Here is an 18,542-nt window from a genome sequence, read left to right on the forward strand (position 1 = left end):
TGTGGGGCGAAGAGGGCTCCAGGATCCCCGAGTAGGGGGTCCCGAGCACAGCGGAGCTGGGGACCCGGGCTCCTGGGTTCTGGCCGCTGGGCATCCAGGGCTCCCCTAGTCCGCAACCCTGGCTCCTGTCCTCACTTCCTTCCCTTTTTGGCTCCTGCTGTCGGAGCGGGCGGACGTGGGGGGGAGCGGAAAGGGCGGGAGGGCCCGGGAGCCTGGCGGGGGGGTAACGGGGGTGCGGAAAAGCCGAGGAGGGGACTCGGTCCAGGGACTCGTTTGGGGACTGGAGACCGACGGGAACAGCGGCCCGGGACCCGCGCTGCTCCCACCATTCCCGAGCAGGTCAGAGCCAGAACACCCCGTGACCCTGCCCGTTCCCGTACTCGTGACCCCCTCATCCCCCAAATGCACCAGGGCCCCCCATATTCCACTCCTATGTTGCCTCCCCCCCAGGACCTCCATACGGTTACCTAGGCACCCACCCGCGTCCCTCTCCTCCCCGATCCCCCGCGCCAACCTGACTCTCCACCTGCCCCCCCCCTCCGTTTCTCCCCAGGCGCCCCCATGGCCCGACCCCGCTGATTCCTTCACTCGGCCATGCTCCCGCGGCCCCTGCGGCTGCTTTGGGACACGAGCCCCCCCGGGGGAGTCGTGCTGAGCAGCTTCCGGAGCCGAGACCCCGAAGAGGGTGGGGGCCCAAGTGGCCAGGGCGTGGGCGGGGGGCAGGAGGAAGAGGAGGAGGAGGAAGAAGACGAGGTGAGACGCGGGTGGTGGGAAGTCGGGGAGGTATAAATTTCGGAGACTCTCCACCTTTCTCTGGTGTCTGTGTGTCCCTTCATCTCTTTCCCTCAGCCTCAGTAATTTCCGCGCCTCTTGCTGGGTGGCTGCCTGTCTCCCCGCTGCGGGGAGTCCCGGAATTTCTGTGGTTCTCTGTGGCAGTGTGACTCAGGACCTGCCCGCAGGAACCTTCCCTGTTACTGCCAGAGCGTCTGGCTCTCTGTCCTGCGGGTCTCAGGCTCTACCTGCTTATGCCAGAGTGTGCCTGCCTCTTTGGGCATTGTGTCTTGGTCCCTGTCTCCCTCCTTGTTTTTGTTTGGCGGGGAGGGGTTTGTTTCCACAGTAACCGACTCCTCTGACTCTGGGATTGGGAGGGAACCCTTCGATTTTGTGACCCCTCCCCCTCTCCTGCTGGGCAATGAGTGGAGGCGGGAAGCCCAGGTTCTCCGACTTTGGAGGAAAGATCCCAGATTGAGTGTGTGTGGGGGGGTAACCAGCTTTCCTCCGGGACTAATGGTGGTGGCCAGAAGCAGGATTCGGGGCCTCAGGAGGGGCCAGAAATTGGATTCGGGGCCCCAAGGCCCTGGACTCCTGGGTCCAGAGACTGGGTGAGGGCAGGGTGACTGGCAGGGCTGGTTTTTCGGGATCGGTTGGGGGAGGGGCTGGGGCCACGTGACTCTGAGTCTGCGCCCCCCCTCCCCCCCAATCATCCCAACTTCCCCTTCTCCTTCCTGTACTGGGATTTGAGCCGCCACCTCGAGGGGGTCTCCAGCATTGAGGGACCAGGGGGAAGGGGGCTAAGGGGAAGGACTATCTCTTAGGGCTCGGTCAGTTCCTGCGGGGGAGGGGGGGAGGGCGGAGCTTGCGGCTGTGCCGGTGACTGAGGTTCCAGCTTCTCAAGGTCTCTGCCTCTGGCTTTCTGCCTCTCTCGCTTCCCCTTGCACCTTGCTTCTGTGCTGTGTTGGGGTTCAGCTCTGGGGGGAAAGGGCCACAGCGGTCTCCAGGCCCAGGGTTCGTGCATCCCACCCACCTCCCCACTGCCACCCCCTCGACTCCACCGGGCCCTGAGGCGGCTTGGGGGGGGCTGTCTGGGCCCCAGTGGGGGAGACCTGGGGTCACCAGCCCCCCCCACCCCTCGCACTCGCTGGTACTGTCCCCCGCCACCACAGGTGAGGGGTACAGAGGGAGGAGTAGGGCCTGGGGGTGAGGGCTGGGGCCTGTGGGGGGTGGTGTGGGATTGTCTGACTTCCTCTTCCTTGCTCCTCCAGGCCCCTGTGTCTGTCTGGGATGAGGAGGAGGATGGTGCCATCTTTACTGTCACAAGCCGCCAGTATCGGCCTCTTGATCCCCTGGTGAGATCCTGACTTTGGCTTCTCACCTCTGACCCATCATCACCACCCAGCCCCCTTTCCTCTGGCCAACTTTTTGGCCAGAGTGCTAAGTTGGAGGTCTAGAGACCTGGACTCTGCCATGTGACTTAGATCAAGTCTTTTGCCCTCTCTGAATCTCATATGGCGAGCCTGGACCATCTCCTAGGTCTGGGATTTTCCCCAGAGATCTAGGGGAAAAGGTGAAAAAAGGGTCAGTAATTGTCCTTCTGTCTCCAACAGGCCCCAACGCCTCCCCCACGTTCGTCTCGAAGGCTCCGAGCTGGCACTCTGGAGGCCCTGGTCAGACACTTGCTGGATGCTCGGACATCAGGGGCTGACGTGACCTTCACATCAGCTTTCCTGGCCACCCACCGGGCCTTCACCTCCACACCTGCCCTGCTAGGGCTTGTGGCTGACAGGTCAGGGTCATAAGGGACCAAGATGGTATCTGGCTTTCTAAAGCCAGAAAATCCCACCAAAGTAGTCAAAGCCACTGGGGGTTGGGAAAAAATGGGCAGATAGAATCTCTTCTTCCAGGCTGGAAGCTCTTGAATCTCATCCTACTGATGAACTAGAGAGGACAATAGGGTGAGTGACCCCGACTGTTAACCTCACAGTTCCCTCTGGCTGAGCTGCAGCTTGATACCTGACCCCTGGCTGCTTCCCCTTCTCCCAGGGTAGCCATCTCTGTACTGTCAACCTGGCTGGCCTCTCACCCTGAGGATTTTGGCTCTGAGGTCAAGGGTCAGCTTGACCGGCTTGAGAGCTTCTTGCTTCGGACAGGGTATGCAGCAGGGGAGGGTGTTGGGGGGGGCAGCGCTGACCTCATCCGCAACCTCCGGTCCCGGGTGGACCCCCAGGCCCCAGACCTTCCTAAGTCCCTGGCCCTCCCCGGCGACCCCCCTGCTGACCCCACGGATGTCCTGGTGTTCCTCGCTGACCACTTGGCCGAACAGCTGACCCTGCTAGATGCGGTGAGACCCTGACCTCTGACCCCATCCCCCCCTCCCCCTTACTAACCTCTCCCTCACTCCAGATCCTTTCCTTGCTTCCAACCCTTCCTGATCCAGCTCCCAGCTTCCTCTGTCCACTCAGTTTTGACCTTTCTCCCTTTCCCCTTGATTGTTACCCTTCACACCCTGTGCCCCTTTGGTTCCTTGGCCACCTGAGATCCTCACACCTTTGATATTGGAAGGCTGACCTCGCTTGACTATGAACCTTAACCTCTGACCTCTGCCCTGCAGGAGCTGTTTCTCAATCTGGTCCCCTCTCAGTGCCTGGGGAGCCTGTGGGGTCATAGAGACCGGCCAGGACATTCCCACCTCTGCCCATCCGTCAGAGCTACTGTCACACAGTTCAACAAGGTGGCAGGGGCTGTGGTCAGCTCTGTCCTGGGGGCTACCTCAACTGGAGAGGGGCCTGGAGAGGTGACCATTCGGCCACTCCGTCCTCCCCAGAGGGCTCGGCTCCTGGAGAAGTGGATCCGTGTGGCAGAGGTAAGAGAGAGGCTTGGCCTCGTTGGGGACCCTGGTGTTGAGAGAGAGGTCCCAAAGCTCTGGCCTGCCTCTGTGACCCCCACAGGAGTGTCGTCTGCTCCGAAACTTCTCTTCAGTTTATGCTGTTGTGTCGGCCCTGCAGTCCAGCCCCATCCACAGGCTTCGAGCAGCCTGGGGGGAAGCAGCCAGGTGGGGAGGATGGGGCACCGGCCTGGAGCTGAGGGCTGGGAAGAGGCGTGGGGGTGAGCCTGGCCCATCCTCAAGGTTGCTGCCTTCCACCCCTCAGGGACAGCCTCAGAGTCTTCTCCAGCCTCTGCCAGATTTTCTCCGAGGAGGATAATTATTCCCAGAGCCGGGAGCTCCTCCTGCAGGTGAGGCCCTATTCCCTGGTGTTCCCAGCTACCCCTGCTCCCCGTGCCACACGTGCCACACCTACATCTCCTCGTTCTGTCCCTTCCTTCCCCCCGCCCAGGAGGCAAAGCTGCAGCCCTCTCTGGAGCCAAATTCCAAGAAGGCCCCGAGGTCTGGCTCCCGGGGTGGGGTGAGTGACCAGTTGGGGGGTGGTTGTGAAGGAGTAAGGAGTGTGTGGGGGGCAGCAGACTGAGGGATGTAGAGGGGAGGCATAGCGGGGTGGGGGAATTAAATTTGTCCTTCAAGACAATGGGATAGGAAAGTACAGAGCAATGGAGAGCTCTCAGATCAGGGGCGGGGGGTCTAATCCTGACCTCTGACCTCAGGGTGTGGTCCCATATCTTGGCACCTTCTTGAAGGACCTGGTGATGCTGGATGCAGCCTCCAAGGATGAGCTGGAGGTCGGTGGTGTGTGTGTTAATGTGTGCATTGTGATGAGGGAACAAATGGGCCTCAGGGCCAGACAGACCTTCCAGAAAGGTGCCGTGGGGTGTTAGCGCTTGAACTCCAGGGCTCGAGCCAGATTGCCAGAATTCTGGTTCTGTTACTTGGGCAAGTTGCTTGGCTTCTTTGTGCCTAGTGATCTGTAAACAGGAAACCAGTGACAGTGTCTATGTCAGTCTGTTATTATGAGGATTAAGTGAATTAATGTTTGGCAAGTGCTTAGAACATGCCCTAAATGTAAGCATATGTAGCATTTGTTAAATAAACAATCATTGAGATCTTGGGCAAGTTCCTCATTCTCTCTGAGCCCTGATTTTCTCATCTATGAAATGGACACCCTTTCTACCTGTGACCATTCAATTTCAAGGGTAAAGTAGGGGGCTTAGGGCATGACGGGAGTGAGGGGGAGCCAGGGAAAGGACGGAGGAGTCAGAGGCCTAGTGAATGAAGTGTGTGTGAGTTGAATGTGGATGTGTGTGTGCTTGGAAAGGGGTAGTCTCTCTGTGGCAGGGTTGGGCTTCACCCCATCCCCATTATTTTTGCAGAACGGATACATCAATTTTGACAAGCGGAGGAAGGTGAGGGGAGTGCATGGGCCGGATGCTAGACATCTCTAGTCATGTCCCAGGAAGGGGAGGGAGATGGGGAAAGTCGGCGGTCCCTGAGTTTTGGCTTCTGCAGACTGTGGGCTCCTTCCTAGGAGTTTGCTGTCCTTTCGGAACTGCGGCGGCTCCAGAACGAATGTCGTGGCTATGACCTCCGACCTGACCCTGATATTCAGCGGTGGCTACAGGGGCTCCGGCCACTGACAGAGGCCCAGAGGTGACTGGCTGGGCAAGGTTGGGACTCCAGGGCTAGGGTTGAGTGTGGGGATCGGTGTGTCACGTCCTGACTTCTGCCCATTTCCCCCTCTTCACAGCCATCGAGTGTCCTGTGAGGTGGAGCCACCTGGTACCAGTGACCCTCCTGCCCCACGGGTGCTTCGGCCAACGCTGGTCATCTCACAGTGGACAGAGTGAGGGAGTCCGCGGGTAGGGGGGGTAGCATCTTGGGGAAGCTACTTGGGAGAAGAGCCCTTCTTCTTCTGACCCTCCCCGTCTCTTGCCACTCCAGGGTTCTGGGCTCTGTTGGAGGTCCCACCCCTCTTGTCTCCTGGGACCGGCCCAGTGTCGGGGGAGGTGACGTACCTGGAGCCCCTGCCCCTCTGCTGACGCGGCTGGCCCAGGTGAGCCCTGTTCCTGTTGACCTCTGACTCAACACTGAACCTGCCCTTGTGAATGTTTCTTGCTTGACTTCTCTGCCTTCATGCCAGTCCCCCATGTTGTTTGTCCCCAGCACATGAAGTGGCCGTCTGTCTCATCTCTGGACTCTGCCCTGGAAAGCACTCCATCTTTGCACAGTCCGGCTGATCCCAGCCACCTCTCTCCCCCAGCGTCCTCTCCCAGGCCTTCTCGAGGTCACCGCCGCTCCGCCTCCTGTGGCTCCCCACTCAGTGGGGGTGCAGAGGGGGCCTCCAGGGGGACTGGATGTGGGGGAGGGGGGCCTGGGCCAGGGGCCTCTGATTGCCGAATCATCCGAGTCCAGATGGAGCTGGGGGAAGATGGTAGCGTCTACAAGAGCATCTTGGTGAGGAAGCTGTGGGCTGGGGGTGGGGTGAAGGATGATGCCTTGTGGGGCTACAGGTGTTGTCTTACGTTTGAATAGCCAAGAAGAGGATGATTCTAGTTTTAATTCTGACCTTTGGTTATGGCAGCTGTTTTCTTATTTTTTTAAGTTTATTTATTTACCTTGAGAGGGACAGAGAGAGTGTGTGCACATAAGTGGGGAAGGGACAGAGGGAGGGAGGGAGAGAGAGGGAGAGAGAGAGGGCATCCCGAGCAGGCTCCATGCTGTCAGTGCGGAGCCCAGCTCGGGGCTTGATCTCAAGAGCCGTGAGATCATGACCTGAGCTGAAACCAGGAGTTGGATGCTTAACTGACTGAGTCACCCAGGTTCCCCAAGGTTATGGCAGCTGTTTTATTTTAAAGGCTCCTTTGCATTAGCTGCTGCACCTTGACTTTTGGTGGCCATATTAGATTTTCAGAACCAACAGCAGTTTTGTCATAGGGAAGCAGCCCTATTTCACTGGACACCATGGAGTATAGGCTTGTGCAGTACAGGGAACCACCGTATAGGGTTTCCCTGTTCATTCTAAAGTGTTTGACACCGGTAACCATTTTTGGTTGGGATCAGTGGTTAGAACTGAAAGGCTAGAAAGCAGAGGTGATGGCCAATTTATTGTCCTTTTGGTCTCTGTCCTGCCAGGTGACAAGCCAGGACAAGGCTCCGAGTGTCATCAGTCGTGTCCTTAAAAAAAACAATCGTGATTCTGCAGTGGCTTCGGAGTATGAGCTAGTGCAGCTGCTACCGGGGGAGCGAGGTGAGAGGCCATGAAGGAAGTCAGATTTGGGCGGAGAGGGATGCCCAGCAGTGGGAAGGCGTCCACAACCAGGTGGTTGTGGGGGGAATGACCATGTTTGTTCTCAACACTCCCTCTCTGAACACACAGAGCTGACCATCCCACCCTCGGCTAACGTCTTCTACGCTATGGATGGAGCTTCGCACGATTTCCTCCTACGGCAGCGGCGAAGGCCCTCTCTTGCTACACTGGGTCTCACCAGCAGCCCCTCTGCCTCAGGAACTCCCCCAAGTGAGGGAGGAGGGGGTTCCTTTCCCAGGATCAAGGCCACAGGGAGGAAGATTGCCCGGGCACTGTTCTGAGGAGGAAGCCCTGCCGGCACAACAGAACTCATGGTGGCCATAGCAGATGTGGGTAGCCATCCTGAATGGTGGCAGTCATGTTGCACTGGGAAGAAACCCAGAAAGGTGGCCAACCACCCTGGGGCAGTGAAGTGCCACTGGTTTACCAGACGGCTGAGGGATTCAGCTTTGGGGGAACTGGTAATCTTGGTAACCAAGTTGGATACCTGTGCGTAGCTCCCTACTTTCCATGAATGTGGCACACAGCTAGTGGTAGAAAGTGGAATCGGTTTCTGATTCCTGGCCACATGCTAGCATGCCAAGGGCCAAGGAAAGGCCTGCAAAGAGGGAGAGAAGAAAAGCCTAGAGGCTCTGAGCCCTGGGGAGAGGGGATGGCAAGAAGTAGGTTCTAGTAGGAGTTCTTTTTCCTACTGTGGGGTTTCCTGTCACTGTGACAACACTAAGATAATAAACCAAAACACTACATAAATTCTACTCCCTTGTCGTTGCAGTGTGTATGGTCTAGCTGCTGGGAGTGGGGGTAGAGAGTTGGCTGAAGGTAGACGCCAAGTAACAAGAAGGAGGCCAGTGTTTTCTCCCCATTTCTATCCCATTGCTGAAAGTGAGGTGTTGGTGAAAACGGTTTCCTCACAAGTTTTTGTGAGGAAATTGCTTCCCAGCAACCCCTCCACCCCAGTCCTTTTATTTGCTCTTAAGTTTTTCTCCGCAGTTGTCACAGACCCATGTCAAGTACCACCCACCCAATTAAAGTGATCCATATGAAGGACAACCCCCGGTTGAAAATTTGTAAGAAACAATTTTAGGACAAAGAAAAGGAAGAACAACTCTGTGGATACTGTCTAAACTTGGAGCATTCCATGTTGGGATTTCAAATCCGTCTAAGCTACATTCAAACACATTCCAGAAAGAGACTGACAGAGATGCCAGGGCTATTTGGAAGATGGCAAGAAATCACAGCAAGGAGGGTCACCACATTTCACCCTGCGGTCTGTTTAGATTACTGTGAGTCCGGCAATTGAACTGACATTCCCAACAACTGTTGTGATGCAAATGCCCTTCCCGTGTTTCTTAAAGGGGTTTGCCACCCAAGATAAGGGAGAATTCAGCGTTGCACATACAGGCAAGAAGTAGGTTTGAGACATTTCAGATTTTACTCTCAAGAAAGAAGAAAGGATTACTCTGCCACGGAGAGATTCCAGTTACAAGAATTTGGGACTTGAGGGAGTAATATAGGTGGTGTATATATAAAGTGAAAGGGGCCCGGGGGACGGATGGGAGACAATTATGACAGAAGTGGCTGGTCAGAAAACAGCCAGGTGTTTTCACATTTTATTAGCTACAGTATAGACCCTAGAGCTGCCTCATTCCCTCCCCTCCCCCTCCCCCCACCACGGGGTCAGGCCTTCCCAGAAGCCCCTGCCTTGGCTGCCTGGGCCCGCTGGAACTCCTGCTGCAGCTGAGCCAGGGTCTCCCTCTGTTGCTCTGACTGCCGTTCGAGGTCGCGGAGCTGCGATTCATATCGCTTACTGAAGAGAGGCAAGAGAGACAAGCAAATAAGGAGAAATTAATGGGACTTACTAAGGAAGGTGATGAAAGCAAGGAAGGGATTGATGAGGAGGAACTTTGAGATCTGGGGGAGGGTTTGGAGGAACTGGACAACCGGGGGGAGGGGGGTACTCTGGAGCTACACTATAATGGTTTTGGAACACCTCTCCCCCAGCCCTGTCGGGTGCATTGCAGGCTGGTGGAAGAAAGACTCACATTTCAGCTGTGATATAGTCCAGCCTCTTCCCCACTGTGGCGCGAGCCTCTCCCAGCTCCTGTTTGACCAGCACAGGACCCAGAAGTTTAAAGACCACGTTGGACCCATCTAGCAGGGCCAGTTCCTGGTGGAGGGATGGGACATAAATGATCAATCACTGCCAGTATAGGTCCCTCCTCGCCCCCCCCACCCCCACCCCGCCCCGCAAATCCCTCTCTCACCTCCTTCACAATATTATTTTCTGTTAGTTGCGCCTCAAGCTTCTGCCGCCCTGACATGGATTTACTCAAGTCTGGGGGTTGGGGGGGAAAGGTTTGATTAGCAACATCAAATGTGCCGCCTGACCCCAATGCTGGAGAGAACAAAATGGAGCTGAGGAAGTAGGCAAGGATGAGGCGGCTGGTCAGTGGGTGGGGAAGAGCATTGAGATGGGGGAAGGAGCTGCCCGCAGGGACTCGGGCAGAAACATTATCTTGGTTTGGCTCTGGACTGTGAGTGAAGGGATTGGGGCGAGGCCACACCGACCCTGCTCCCTTACCCTTCTGTAGCTGCTGATATTTCTCCACTTCTCCCTGTAGCTTCTTCTGGATTAGCTCAGCCATGGCGGGGACGAAGGCCTGAGGGGAGCGGGAGAGGGGCGCAGGGTCTCACTCTGGGAGGTACTCAAGCTCCCCTTTCTGGCCTGGCCTGCGGAAATGACAGCACTGTTGAGAGACACCCTCCCGGGGCACCGCAGCCTCTCCCCGTCCCGCAGAGCCACTCTATCCCGGTCCCAGGGGAAGGCGGCTGAGGCTAAGACCCCCAAACCCCTCAACCGTAACCCAGCCCTACTCACGTTCTCCCTTCACTATTACTGAACCTGGAAGTAAACAAAGGATGCTGGGAAAAGAGGGTGCCGGAAGTTGTCCTCCTACGCATGTCGGGAACTGTAGTTTGGGCAGGTTTAATGAATGGTGTTCCGCCAAAAAAGACTGGACTCGGGAAGGTTTAGGCAAGATGGGGAAACGAAGCCGGAAAGGGAAACTATTGTTTCTTGGGCCCCAGCCTCAGACTACCTTTCATTCATTACTCGGGCATAAGCTGCTGCTCCAGATGGCGGGGCCAACGCCAGCCCCGCCCCTCGAGAGAGAGAGAGAGAGAGAGAGAGAGAGAGAGAGAGAGAGAGAGAGAGAGAGAGAGAGAGAGAGAGAGAGAGAGCGAGCGAGCGAGGGAGAGAGCGCACGCGCAAGAGCCCTCATTTAAGATGGCGCTTAGAAGGCTTCAGATCTGGTACGGCGCTGATTGGATGAGGGCCGGCCAACTTCCGGGAGTTTCCAAGCCGAGTGTGGGACAGCTGAGAGGAGTTTTGCACGTGGATCGTCGTTCGGGTGGGCTAGATGGAGACAGTCCCCAAACCGAGCAGAGATGTCCCGCCCAAGAAGAACAGACTTCAGGCCAAGAAGAAGGTAGAGACCTCCCTGGGGTGGAAGAGAAGTTTTTAGCTGTGGGGTCGCGGGGGGCGGGACGCGGCGCGGGCTGCGGAGTGTTAAGAGCTCCTGCTCTGCCCGTAGAAACCCCGGAGGTACTGGGAGGAAGAAACCACTCTGACCGCTGCCGGAGCTTCTCCGGGGCCCCCTGGTAACAAGAAAAGGAATCGTGAGCTCCGCCACCAGAGGCCAAAGAACACTAACATCCCAAAAAAGTCTCGGTTCTCCAAAAAGCCTCAGCTCCCGAAGAAACCCCGAGAGCGGAGGAATCCGGAGCCTCAGCGGAGTTTGTCCGGGGTGAGCCTGAGACCTGATAAGGTGGTGGGGCAAGTCGCCTTGTACTTTACGCGTGCGAGGGTTGGGGGTCAGCCCTAGCCTGTCTTCTAATTATTACCTCCTTCCCCAGGCTCAGGATCCATTTCCAGGCCCTGCCCCCGTCCCTGTAGAGGTGGCTCAGAAGTTCTGTCGCATTGACAAATCCAAAAAGGTGAGGACCAGCCAGAGAGTGGGGAAGGGTTGCAGCCCGAGAGTATATGAGTGGGGATGGAGGGGGCCTGTGTGGCTCTCGCGGAATCCTACATAATGTCCAGGTCTTCTCTCACCTCTCCACCACCGATATTATAGCTGCCGCATTCGAAATCCAAAACCCGAAGCCGACTTGAAGTGGCTGAAGCTGAGGAACAGGAAATAAGCATTAAAGCTGCTCGCTCTGAGCTGCTTCTTGCTGAGGAACCCGGGTAAGTGGACTCTCGTGTGGGCCTCCCCAGGCCCTGCTTTATGGGGCTGTCCCTTATCATTTTCACGCTGGTACACCCACTTCATATTAGGAAGTTTTACTGCTAATACTCACTCCTAGGTTTCTGGAAGGGGAGGATGGGGAGGACACGGCAAAGATACGCCAGGTGGACATTGTGGAGGCTGTGGATATTGCAAGTGCAGCCAAGGTGAGTCTGAGATTGGAAAAGGGGCTACTGGCTACATTGGTGGTGCAGAGCAAGACGGAAGTGGGGACTACAAGAGGGAATTATTGAAAGGAGCCAGTTATTTCTTGACTTTCTTTCTCTCTCTCTCTCTCTTCCCCCCCCCCCCTTTTTTTAATGATATTCCCTTTCCTAGCACTTTGATTTGAACTTGCGGCAGTTTGGACCCTACAGACTGAATTACTCCCGAACTGGAAGGTAAGGCTGGATGTCAGTGACTCTTGAACTAGGATATGGTTGCATCTCCTTAAACACTTCAGCCATGTTCACCTCAGCCAGGCCAGTGTATGTTTAGGCCAGTGTATGGGGGGGGAGGGGGGCGGTCCTGTGATTTGCTTGCATGTGAGGTTGAGCATGTAAAATGTCTCATTGGAGAGGAGGGGCTGGTGTGGGGCATACCTCAGATGGTCTGAGTCACGGTGCTTCCCTGCACTGACACTGCCTGTTCCCCACCTCTAACAGACACCTGGCTTTTGGAGGGCGCCGGGGTCATGTGGCCACCCTTGACTGGGTAACAAAGAGGCTCATGTGCGAGATCAACGTCATGGAGGCAGTGCGGGACATCCGGTCAGTGGGGGGGGGGGTGAGGCATCCCATTCTCGATTGAATGACAGTCCCTTGACCCCATCCCACTGAACCACTCTTGCCTTCCTCCCAGGTTTCTGCATTCAGAGGCACTGTTTGCCGTTGCTCAGAATCGTTGGCTTCACATCTATGACAACCAGGGCATCGAGCTCCACTGTATCCGCCGCTGTGACCGTGTCACACGGCTTGAGTTCCTGCCTTTTCACTTCCTTCTGGCCACGGCCGTGAGTGGCAATGGAACACGGGGACTGGGCGGCAGCCCTTGAGAAGACTGCTTCTTCTCTGGGATCCCACTAGAAGGACAGAGGGCAATCAGGACTCATTCTGATCTCTCTCTTTCTCTCAGTCAGAGACAGGGTTTCTGACCTACCTGGATGTGTCAGTGGGAAAGATCGTGGCAGCTCTGAATGCTCGGGCTGGACGGCTGGATGTCATGACTAAGAACCCTTACAATGCCGTTATCCATCTCGGACACAGCAATGGTTGGTCTCTAGCTGAGCTTTGACTCTTTGATCATCCTGACCTGCTTTGCTTCTATATTTGCACTTTGCACATCCCTTTAGATAGCCCCTATTCCTCTCTCTTGATACCTGTTGGCCTTGAGACCCCATCTTTCCCAGGTATAATCCCCTTAGCGCCTGTTGATAACTTCAGCTCCTCTTCTCTCACATCCAGGGACTGTGTCCTTATGGAGTCCAGCCATGAAGGAGCCACTGGCAAAGATTCTCTGTCATCGTGGAGGGGTCCGGGCTGTGGCAGTAGATTCTACAGGCACGTAAGTCACTTGTTTGGTCATGAGGTGCTGGGGAGGTCGCCGCTGGGTAGAAGAGTATAGAAAGCAGTATGCCTTTAGGAGCATAGACTTGCAGTCAAGCTGCCCAGATTTAAATCCTGGTGTTAGCCACTGACGGGCCACGTAAGCATGGGCACACTCCATAACCTCTGTGTGCCACACACTCTTTCATCACCCCAAGAGTGGGGATGAGTATCTAGCTCAAGCGGCAGGAAGCTTTTTCTGTAAAGAGCCAAATAGAAAGACTTTAGGTTTTGCTAGCCGAGAGGGAAATTTGAGCATGTTATGTAGGTACTTAAGAAAAAACAAAGCGTCACAAATTTTTAGGCAATAAAACTTAGAATATAATAATTGAATATAGCATTTTTGTAATACAGGTCTGATGGGAAGAACTGGATTCCTCTTTTTGAGGATAACATTTTGCTCAGTTAAGGTTAAAAGTTACAGTATTCTAAGTCATCAAACTCATTTGCAAATGCTTGTTAGCATTGATCTGGGAAGAGATTTTACCTATTTGTCTTTGAAAACCTCTTTCACACAGATCGTGAGATAGGTGGCGCTTGAAACGTTGTCCAGTTATAATGGTGTCCTTGTGAGTTGTGGTGTGCCCACAGTGGTGCAGAGATGAGATGCTATATGTGGTGTTGGTGTTGACCTCACTCCTGTGCTCTTGTGGTGCAGAAGCAGCCCCAGAAGAAGCCAATGAAAGCATGTGGTTGTGCTCCAGTAAAACTTACTTTGCAGACACTGAAATTTGAATCTCCTGTACCTGTTTCAAAAGATTTTTTGTTTTTTCTTACTACTTAAAAATGTAAAAACCATTTGGAGCTCCAGGGCTGTACAGAAGCAGGTGGTGGGCTGGATTTGTTTGGTGCATGGGCTGTAGTTTGCCAAGCCCTGGGCTTAGTTCATAGGCTGTCACAGGCGGCCCGTGTCAACACGAGTTAAAGCCTGTAGGGTTTAGCGTGGTGCCCAGGGAGTACGGAGCACTGGCTTTCACCACTGGCATCCTTGAAGATGATCGTTCTCTTGAGTTCTGGCTGGTGATGTGAGGGGTAGGAGTAGGGGGCCTGCTTCGAATTGCTGCCTCTCCTGAGAGTTTGCAGCTGCCCAGCTGTGCTGTCTGATGCGTACATATGTGCGGACCTGGTGTACTGTTTTCCGCATGAGTTCCCTCTAACGGGATCAGTGGATGTTCCTCTTAATTCCTTTCATTGTCAGGCACTCACTGGGCACCTGCTGCGGACTAGGCTCTGTGCTGAGGTTCTGGGGGTACAAGGGTGAATGGGCTGTTGAGCCTGTCATGGGGCAGTATTCTACTTTATGTTCAGAAACGGGACTGTGGTTGACGGAAACGATTAGCCAGGAGACACGCTTAGTTCCTACTAAGTTGTCTTCTGTTGCCCCAGATTTAATGTGTCCATCGCGGGATAGGTCACCCCACTCCCCAGAGTTCCTCCAGGCTTGCTCCTTTTCTGCCACACTTTCCAGTCACCCAGAATTTGACTGGACACCTCCAGCTAGCTCCATTGCCCTGTGATCTTCAGCCATCAGTAAGGGCAGGAACCAAATTGCTGTTGATTGGGTGCTTTCTGGGTGCCCAGGCTCTACTGCTTGTTTTGGTGGCATCCTTTCATTACTGCCCATGCTCCCCTTTGAGGTCCTGGCTGCTTTCCCCTCAAGGGCCTCTCTGAGGTCCATTTCTGTCCATTCTTGCTGCCTCCTATTGAACACATGTGATATTCACAGACACTTTCCAGCTTCTGATTGTTCTTCCTGCTGGCAAGTCCCGGGTGCTGCTGGCAGACTAATCTGCTTTCCTTCTTTTACACTGCTGCTCAGGAATCTTGTACATGAAATGTGAACTCCATCACTTTATTTTCAAATGGTTTCAAAGAAAGTCTGTAAAAAAAAAAGGGTGGGGGGTGCCGCCTAGGTGGTTCAGTCACTAAGCGTCTGACCCTAGCTCAGGTCATGATCTCACAATTTGCAAGTTTGAGCCCCGCATCAGGGTCTGTGCTGACAGCTCAGACCCTAGACCCACAGCCTAGGCCTGTGTCTCTCTCTGTCTCTCTCTGCCCCTCCAGTTGCATGCTTGCATGCTGTCTCAAAAATAAACGTTAAAAAAAATTTTTTTTTTTTTTTAAAGTCTGGAAAAGGAATAGCCCAGTAGTCCCCAACTTATAAAAACTTTCCAGATGCTCAGACCCCCTTGCCCTCCCATAGTTGTACCTTAGGGGCCGAGAGATATGCTTCAACCATTTTTACTCTGTATTTGTGCCAGTTTGGCTTTAGGAGAATGCTTTCTGTGGGCCATTGAACCTATGTTGTCGTTTGCCTTCCCTAGACTGCTTTGGTCAGCTGCTGCTGTGCCCGAGGCCTAATCACGTAGTTTCCTGAGATTTGGTCAACACCTTGAGTACAGCTCTGGTCCTTGATCTTGGCCCAACTCTGCTTAATCTCTGGTCCTTCTCAAGAGCACCTCAGATAAGCCACAGGGGCTCAAGATGAGGCTTACTGGCTTCCTCGAGGCATTCTGGAAGCTGGCATTGGGACTGGATGGGATTCTTAGAACTAGACTGTTTTCTGCAGGGTTAGTAGCATGGTAGTGTAGCCTGGATGCCCTCTGGTCAGTGGGCTGGTATTTGTGCAGGGGATCCCAAAGGCAGGTATGTGTGGGGAGAGAAGCCAGTATGTTCCCTTGAATTGTGGGTTGACTAAAGGGTGTGACCTGTGTCCCAGGAGCCCTCCGTAATTCCTGGTTTGCATTGATGGTCTTTCCATCTGATGCAGCTGGGGCCCTGATTGTCTTGTGAGGAGAAGTGTCCAGCTGGGCCTCTATTCAGCCCCATCACTAGGCTAGTCCCTTTCATAGGAGTCCTTTGGTACCCTCTTCTTTGGCTCACAGCCAAGGCTAAAAAGAGAGTCTGTGGCCCCTTAGCAAACTTACATACCCTGGCTTGGCTGGTCGCCCTTTAGCCTCCCTCTCTGAGGAACATCATGAACATAGAAACTCCAACCTTGGAAAACAAACTACAGTGCACGATTCCTTGAGAGGATTGCCCTCCCTTTTTCCAGGGAAAGGGGGGGTGGGGCAGGGCCTCCTAGCTTATTACTTCATTACTTCCTAAGGTTTTCTCAGGTCCTCACAATCTTCCAGTTGTGGTCTGTCATTGCTGGAGAGCAGTGCTGGGGACTCTGGGTCCTCAGTCTGAGTTTAAAGAGCCCCTGCTGTTTGTCCCCTTGTGATCCTCCTGACATTTCCCACTGATCCCAAAAACAGACCTCTGCTTCCATTTCACCATCTCCACACTCTGATATTAATTCATTTGTACTTGCTATGTTTCTTGAGAATGACCTAGAACAGCTCCTAGAGGTCCTCCCTGATCACTGCTGTTGATCCTTCTCTTTGCTGAGCCACTGTACTCCCTGTGGGTACAGTGGAACATCTCATTTAGGTACAGATGGGTGTGTGCACTGTCCCTTTGATTAAGACAGCAGACACTGGGGCGCCTGGGTGGCGCAGTCGGTTAAGCGTCCAACTTCAGCCAGGTCACGATCTCGCGGTCCGTGAGTTCGAGCCCCGCATCGGGCTCTGGGCTGATGGCTCAGAGCCTGGAGCCTGCTTCCGATTCTGTGTCTCCCTCTCTCTCTGCCCCTCCCCCGTTCATGCTCTGTCTCTCTCTGTCCCAAAAATAAATACACGTTGAAAAAAAAAAAAAAAAAGACAGCAGACACTAATGGGGCGCTTGGGTGGCTCAGTTAAGTGTCTGACTTTAGCTCAGGTCATGATGGTCTGTGAGGTTGAGCCCTGCATTGGGCTCTGTGCTGACAGCTCAGAACTTGGAGCCTGCTTAGGATTCTGTGTCTCCCTCTCTCTGCCCCTCCCCCCTCACATTCTGTCTCTCAAAAATGAATAAACGTTAAAATATTAAAAGAAAAAAAGAGGGAGAAGAGACACTAAAGAGACAGGCTGGACTTGAATTCTAGCTCTACCATTCACTCTTACTTATCTTCCTCTGAGCTTCAGTCTCCTCATCTGTAAAAGGGAAATAAAAATTGTTTCTCCCCACCGAGACTTTATGCTTGCACTTGGCTATAGACCTGCACAGTAAGCCCACACTGCAGATTAATTGACCTCCCCGTCTCTACCAGGTACATGGCCACCTCTGGCCTGGACCACCAGCTGAAGATCTTTGATTTACGAGGGACGTTCCAGCCTCTGAGTGCTCGGACCCTGCCCCAGGGAGCAGGGCACCTGGTCTTTTCCCAGCGGGGACTGCTGGCTGCAGGCATGGGTGACGTGGTCAACATATGGGCGGGGCAGGGCAAGGCCAGCCTGCCCTCCCTGGAGCAGCCTTACCTCACCCACCGGCTCTCAGGCCACGTGCATGGCCTTCACTTCTGCCCCTTTGAAGATGTGCTGGGGGTGGGGCACACTGGGGGCATCACCAGCATGCTGGTACCTGGTGAGTGGGCCAGAGGATGGGGTCCAGTGAATGAACTCTGGATGGAAGTGTGGGTTGGCTTGTGATAGCCAGGAGCAAAAGGGCCTGGTTGGGCTGGAGCGGCTGGACTTGGTTCTGTTTATAGCTCCATGCTTCTCCCTCTTTCTAGGGGCTGCTGAGCCCAACTTTGACGGCCTGGAGAGTAATCCTTACAGGAGCCAAAAGCAGCGCCAGGAGTGGGAGGTGAAGGCCCTGCTGGAGAAGGTGAGCATGTACCTGCATGTGGTTTGGGCTAGAGGTAGGAAAAGCTCCCCATGGCCCCAGGGGTCTTGGGAAGAGTGGGATTCAGCAGCCCCCTGGCTTCTGTCCCTCTTTGGATCATCCTCCTGTGGCTCCTATGGTTCCTTACCCATTCCTGTCCCTCCGTGACACCTCCAGGTACCTGCAGAGCTCATTTGTCTGGACCCACGAGCCCTGGCAGAGGTTGATGTCATCTCTTTGGAGCAAGAAAAGAAGGAGCGGATAGAGAGGCTGGTATGAATCAGGCCCAAGTGCCCAGGCCCTTCCCCCCTTCACAGCCTCCCCCGTGCCATGTCCCCAGAAGTACAGCACAGCACATGGTACTGCCACGGTTCCTGGTCTCTGAGGCTCTTATGGATTTTACCCTTGTCTCCTCTCTTAGGGCTACGACCCCGAGGCCAAGGCTCCTTTCCAGCCAAAGCCAAAGCAGAAGGGCCGCAGTTCTACAGCAAGCCTGGTGAAGAGGAAGAGGAAGGTCATGGATGAGGAGCACCGGGTAAATGATCACTGGGGGGGGTGGACCAGGCGTCCTGTGGGCCTCTGCCCTTGCCAGCCTGCCACTTCTCACCTTGCCGCCCTCTCACCACCCAGGATAAAGTCCGACAGAGCCTTGAGCAGCAGCCGCAGAAGCAAGAGAAGAAGGCCAAGCCCACGAGGGCCCGACCATCTGCCCTGGACAGATTTCTGCGCTGAGCCGTGCCCAAGGATGGCCTGAGAGCAACACTTTCCCCCACGACTGCCCGTGGGGAAATGACCCTGTTCCTTAGAATAAGGAGGGGGCAGTATGCCCCTTCCCCAGCTGGGCAGGGACAGCTGGCTCCTGGGCTGGGTTGGGATTAAAGGAGAAGGTGGGGTTTTTTTTGGATAATGTGTCTAGATCATTCTCAGGACCTGTTCCCCTCCCTGTGTGCAGCATGGGACTACTCTAGGATCTGAGGGGTCACGGTGTCCTG

At 54.7% G+C, this 18,542-nt stretch overlaps 3 protein-coding genes across 4 annotated transcripts; 2 read left to right on the forward strand and 1 right to left on the reverse strand.

The window, feature by feature from the left end:
• Positions 1–249: 249 nt before the first annotated feature.
• RGL2 (ral guanine nucleotide dissociation stimulator like 2) lies at positions 250–7,729 on the forward strand. Its single transcript, XM_047101884.1, has 18 exons — positions 250–339; positions 554–753; positions 2,043–2,126; positions 2,385–2,563; positions 2,682–2,732; positions 2,821–3,118; positions 3,389–3,640; positions 3,726–3,829; positions 3,927–4,011; positions 4,113–4,181; positions 4,378–4,452; positions 5,041–5,073; positions 5,196–5,317; positions 5,415–5,510; positions 5,609–5,720; positions 5,831–6,121; positions 6,800–6,914; positions 7,044–7,729. The coding sequence occupies exons 2-18, from the start codon at positions 595–597 to the stop codon at positions 7,253–7,255; spliced, it is 2,337 nt and encodes a 778-aa protein (XP_046957840.1). The 5' UTR covers positions 250–339; positions 554–594; the 3' UTR covers positions 7,256–7,729.
• Positions 7,730–8,383: 654 nt separating this feature from the next.
• Positions 8,384–10,166, reverse strand: PFDN6 (prefoldin subunit 6). Of its 2 annotated transcripts, none has more exons than XM_047101896.1 (5): positions 10,073–10,166; positions 9,556–9,704; positions 9,239–9,309; positions 9,017–9,141; positions 8,384–8,781 (listed from the first exon to the last, which is right to left on the reverse strand). In XM_047101896.1, the coding sequence occupies exons 2-5, from the start codon at positions 9,617–9,619 to the stop codon at positions 8,652–8,654; spliced, it is 390 nt and encodes a 129-aa protein (XP_046957852.1). In that variant the 5' UTR covers positions 9,620–9,704; positions 10,073–10,166; the 3' UTR covers positions 8,384–8,651. The 2 variants fall into 2 exon arrangements, with proteins under 2 accessions (XP_046957852.1, XP_046957851.1); XM_047101895.1 differs by lacking the exon at positions 10,073–10,166 and adding an exon at positions 9,853–10,041.
• A 159-nt stretch (positions 10,167–10,325) lies between these two features.
• Positions 10,326–18,454, forward strand: WDR46 (WD repeat domain 46). Its single transcript, XM_047101890.1, has 15 exons — positions 10,326–10,462; positions 10,568–10,780; positions 10,890–10,970; positions 11,108–11,220; positions 11,340–11,427; positions 11,600–11,661; positions 11,926–12,030; positions 12,122–12,272; positions 12,395–12,530; positions 12,724–12,823; positions 16,997–17,310; positions 17,459–17,553; positions 17,728–17,823; positions 17,972–18,085; positions 18,181–18,454. The coding sequence occupies exons 1-15, from the start codon at positions 10,394–10,396 to the stop codon at positions 18,280–18,282; spliced, it is 1,839 nt and encodes a 612-aa protein (XP_046957846.1). The 5' UTR covers positions 10,326–10,393; the 3' UTR covers positions 18,283–18,454.
• The last annotated feature ends 88 nt before the right edge of the window (positions 18,455–18,542 follow it).

The sequence above is a fragment of the Lynx rufus genome, unplaced genomic scaffold (assembly GCF_022079265.1).
Source record: "Lynx rufus isolate CCGP_SWC_20201006 ecotype Redwood Valley unplaced genomic scaffold, mLynRuf1.p SCAF_6, whole genome shotgun sequence".
Lineage (NCBI taxonomy): Eukaryota > Metazoa > Chordata > Mammalia > Carnivora > Felidae > Lynx > Lynx rufus.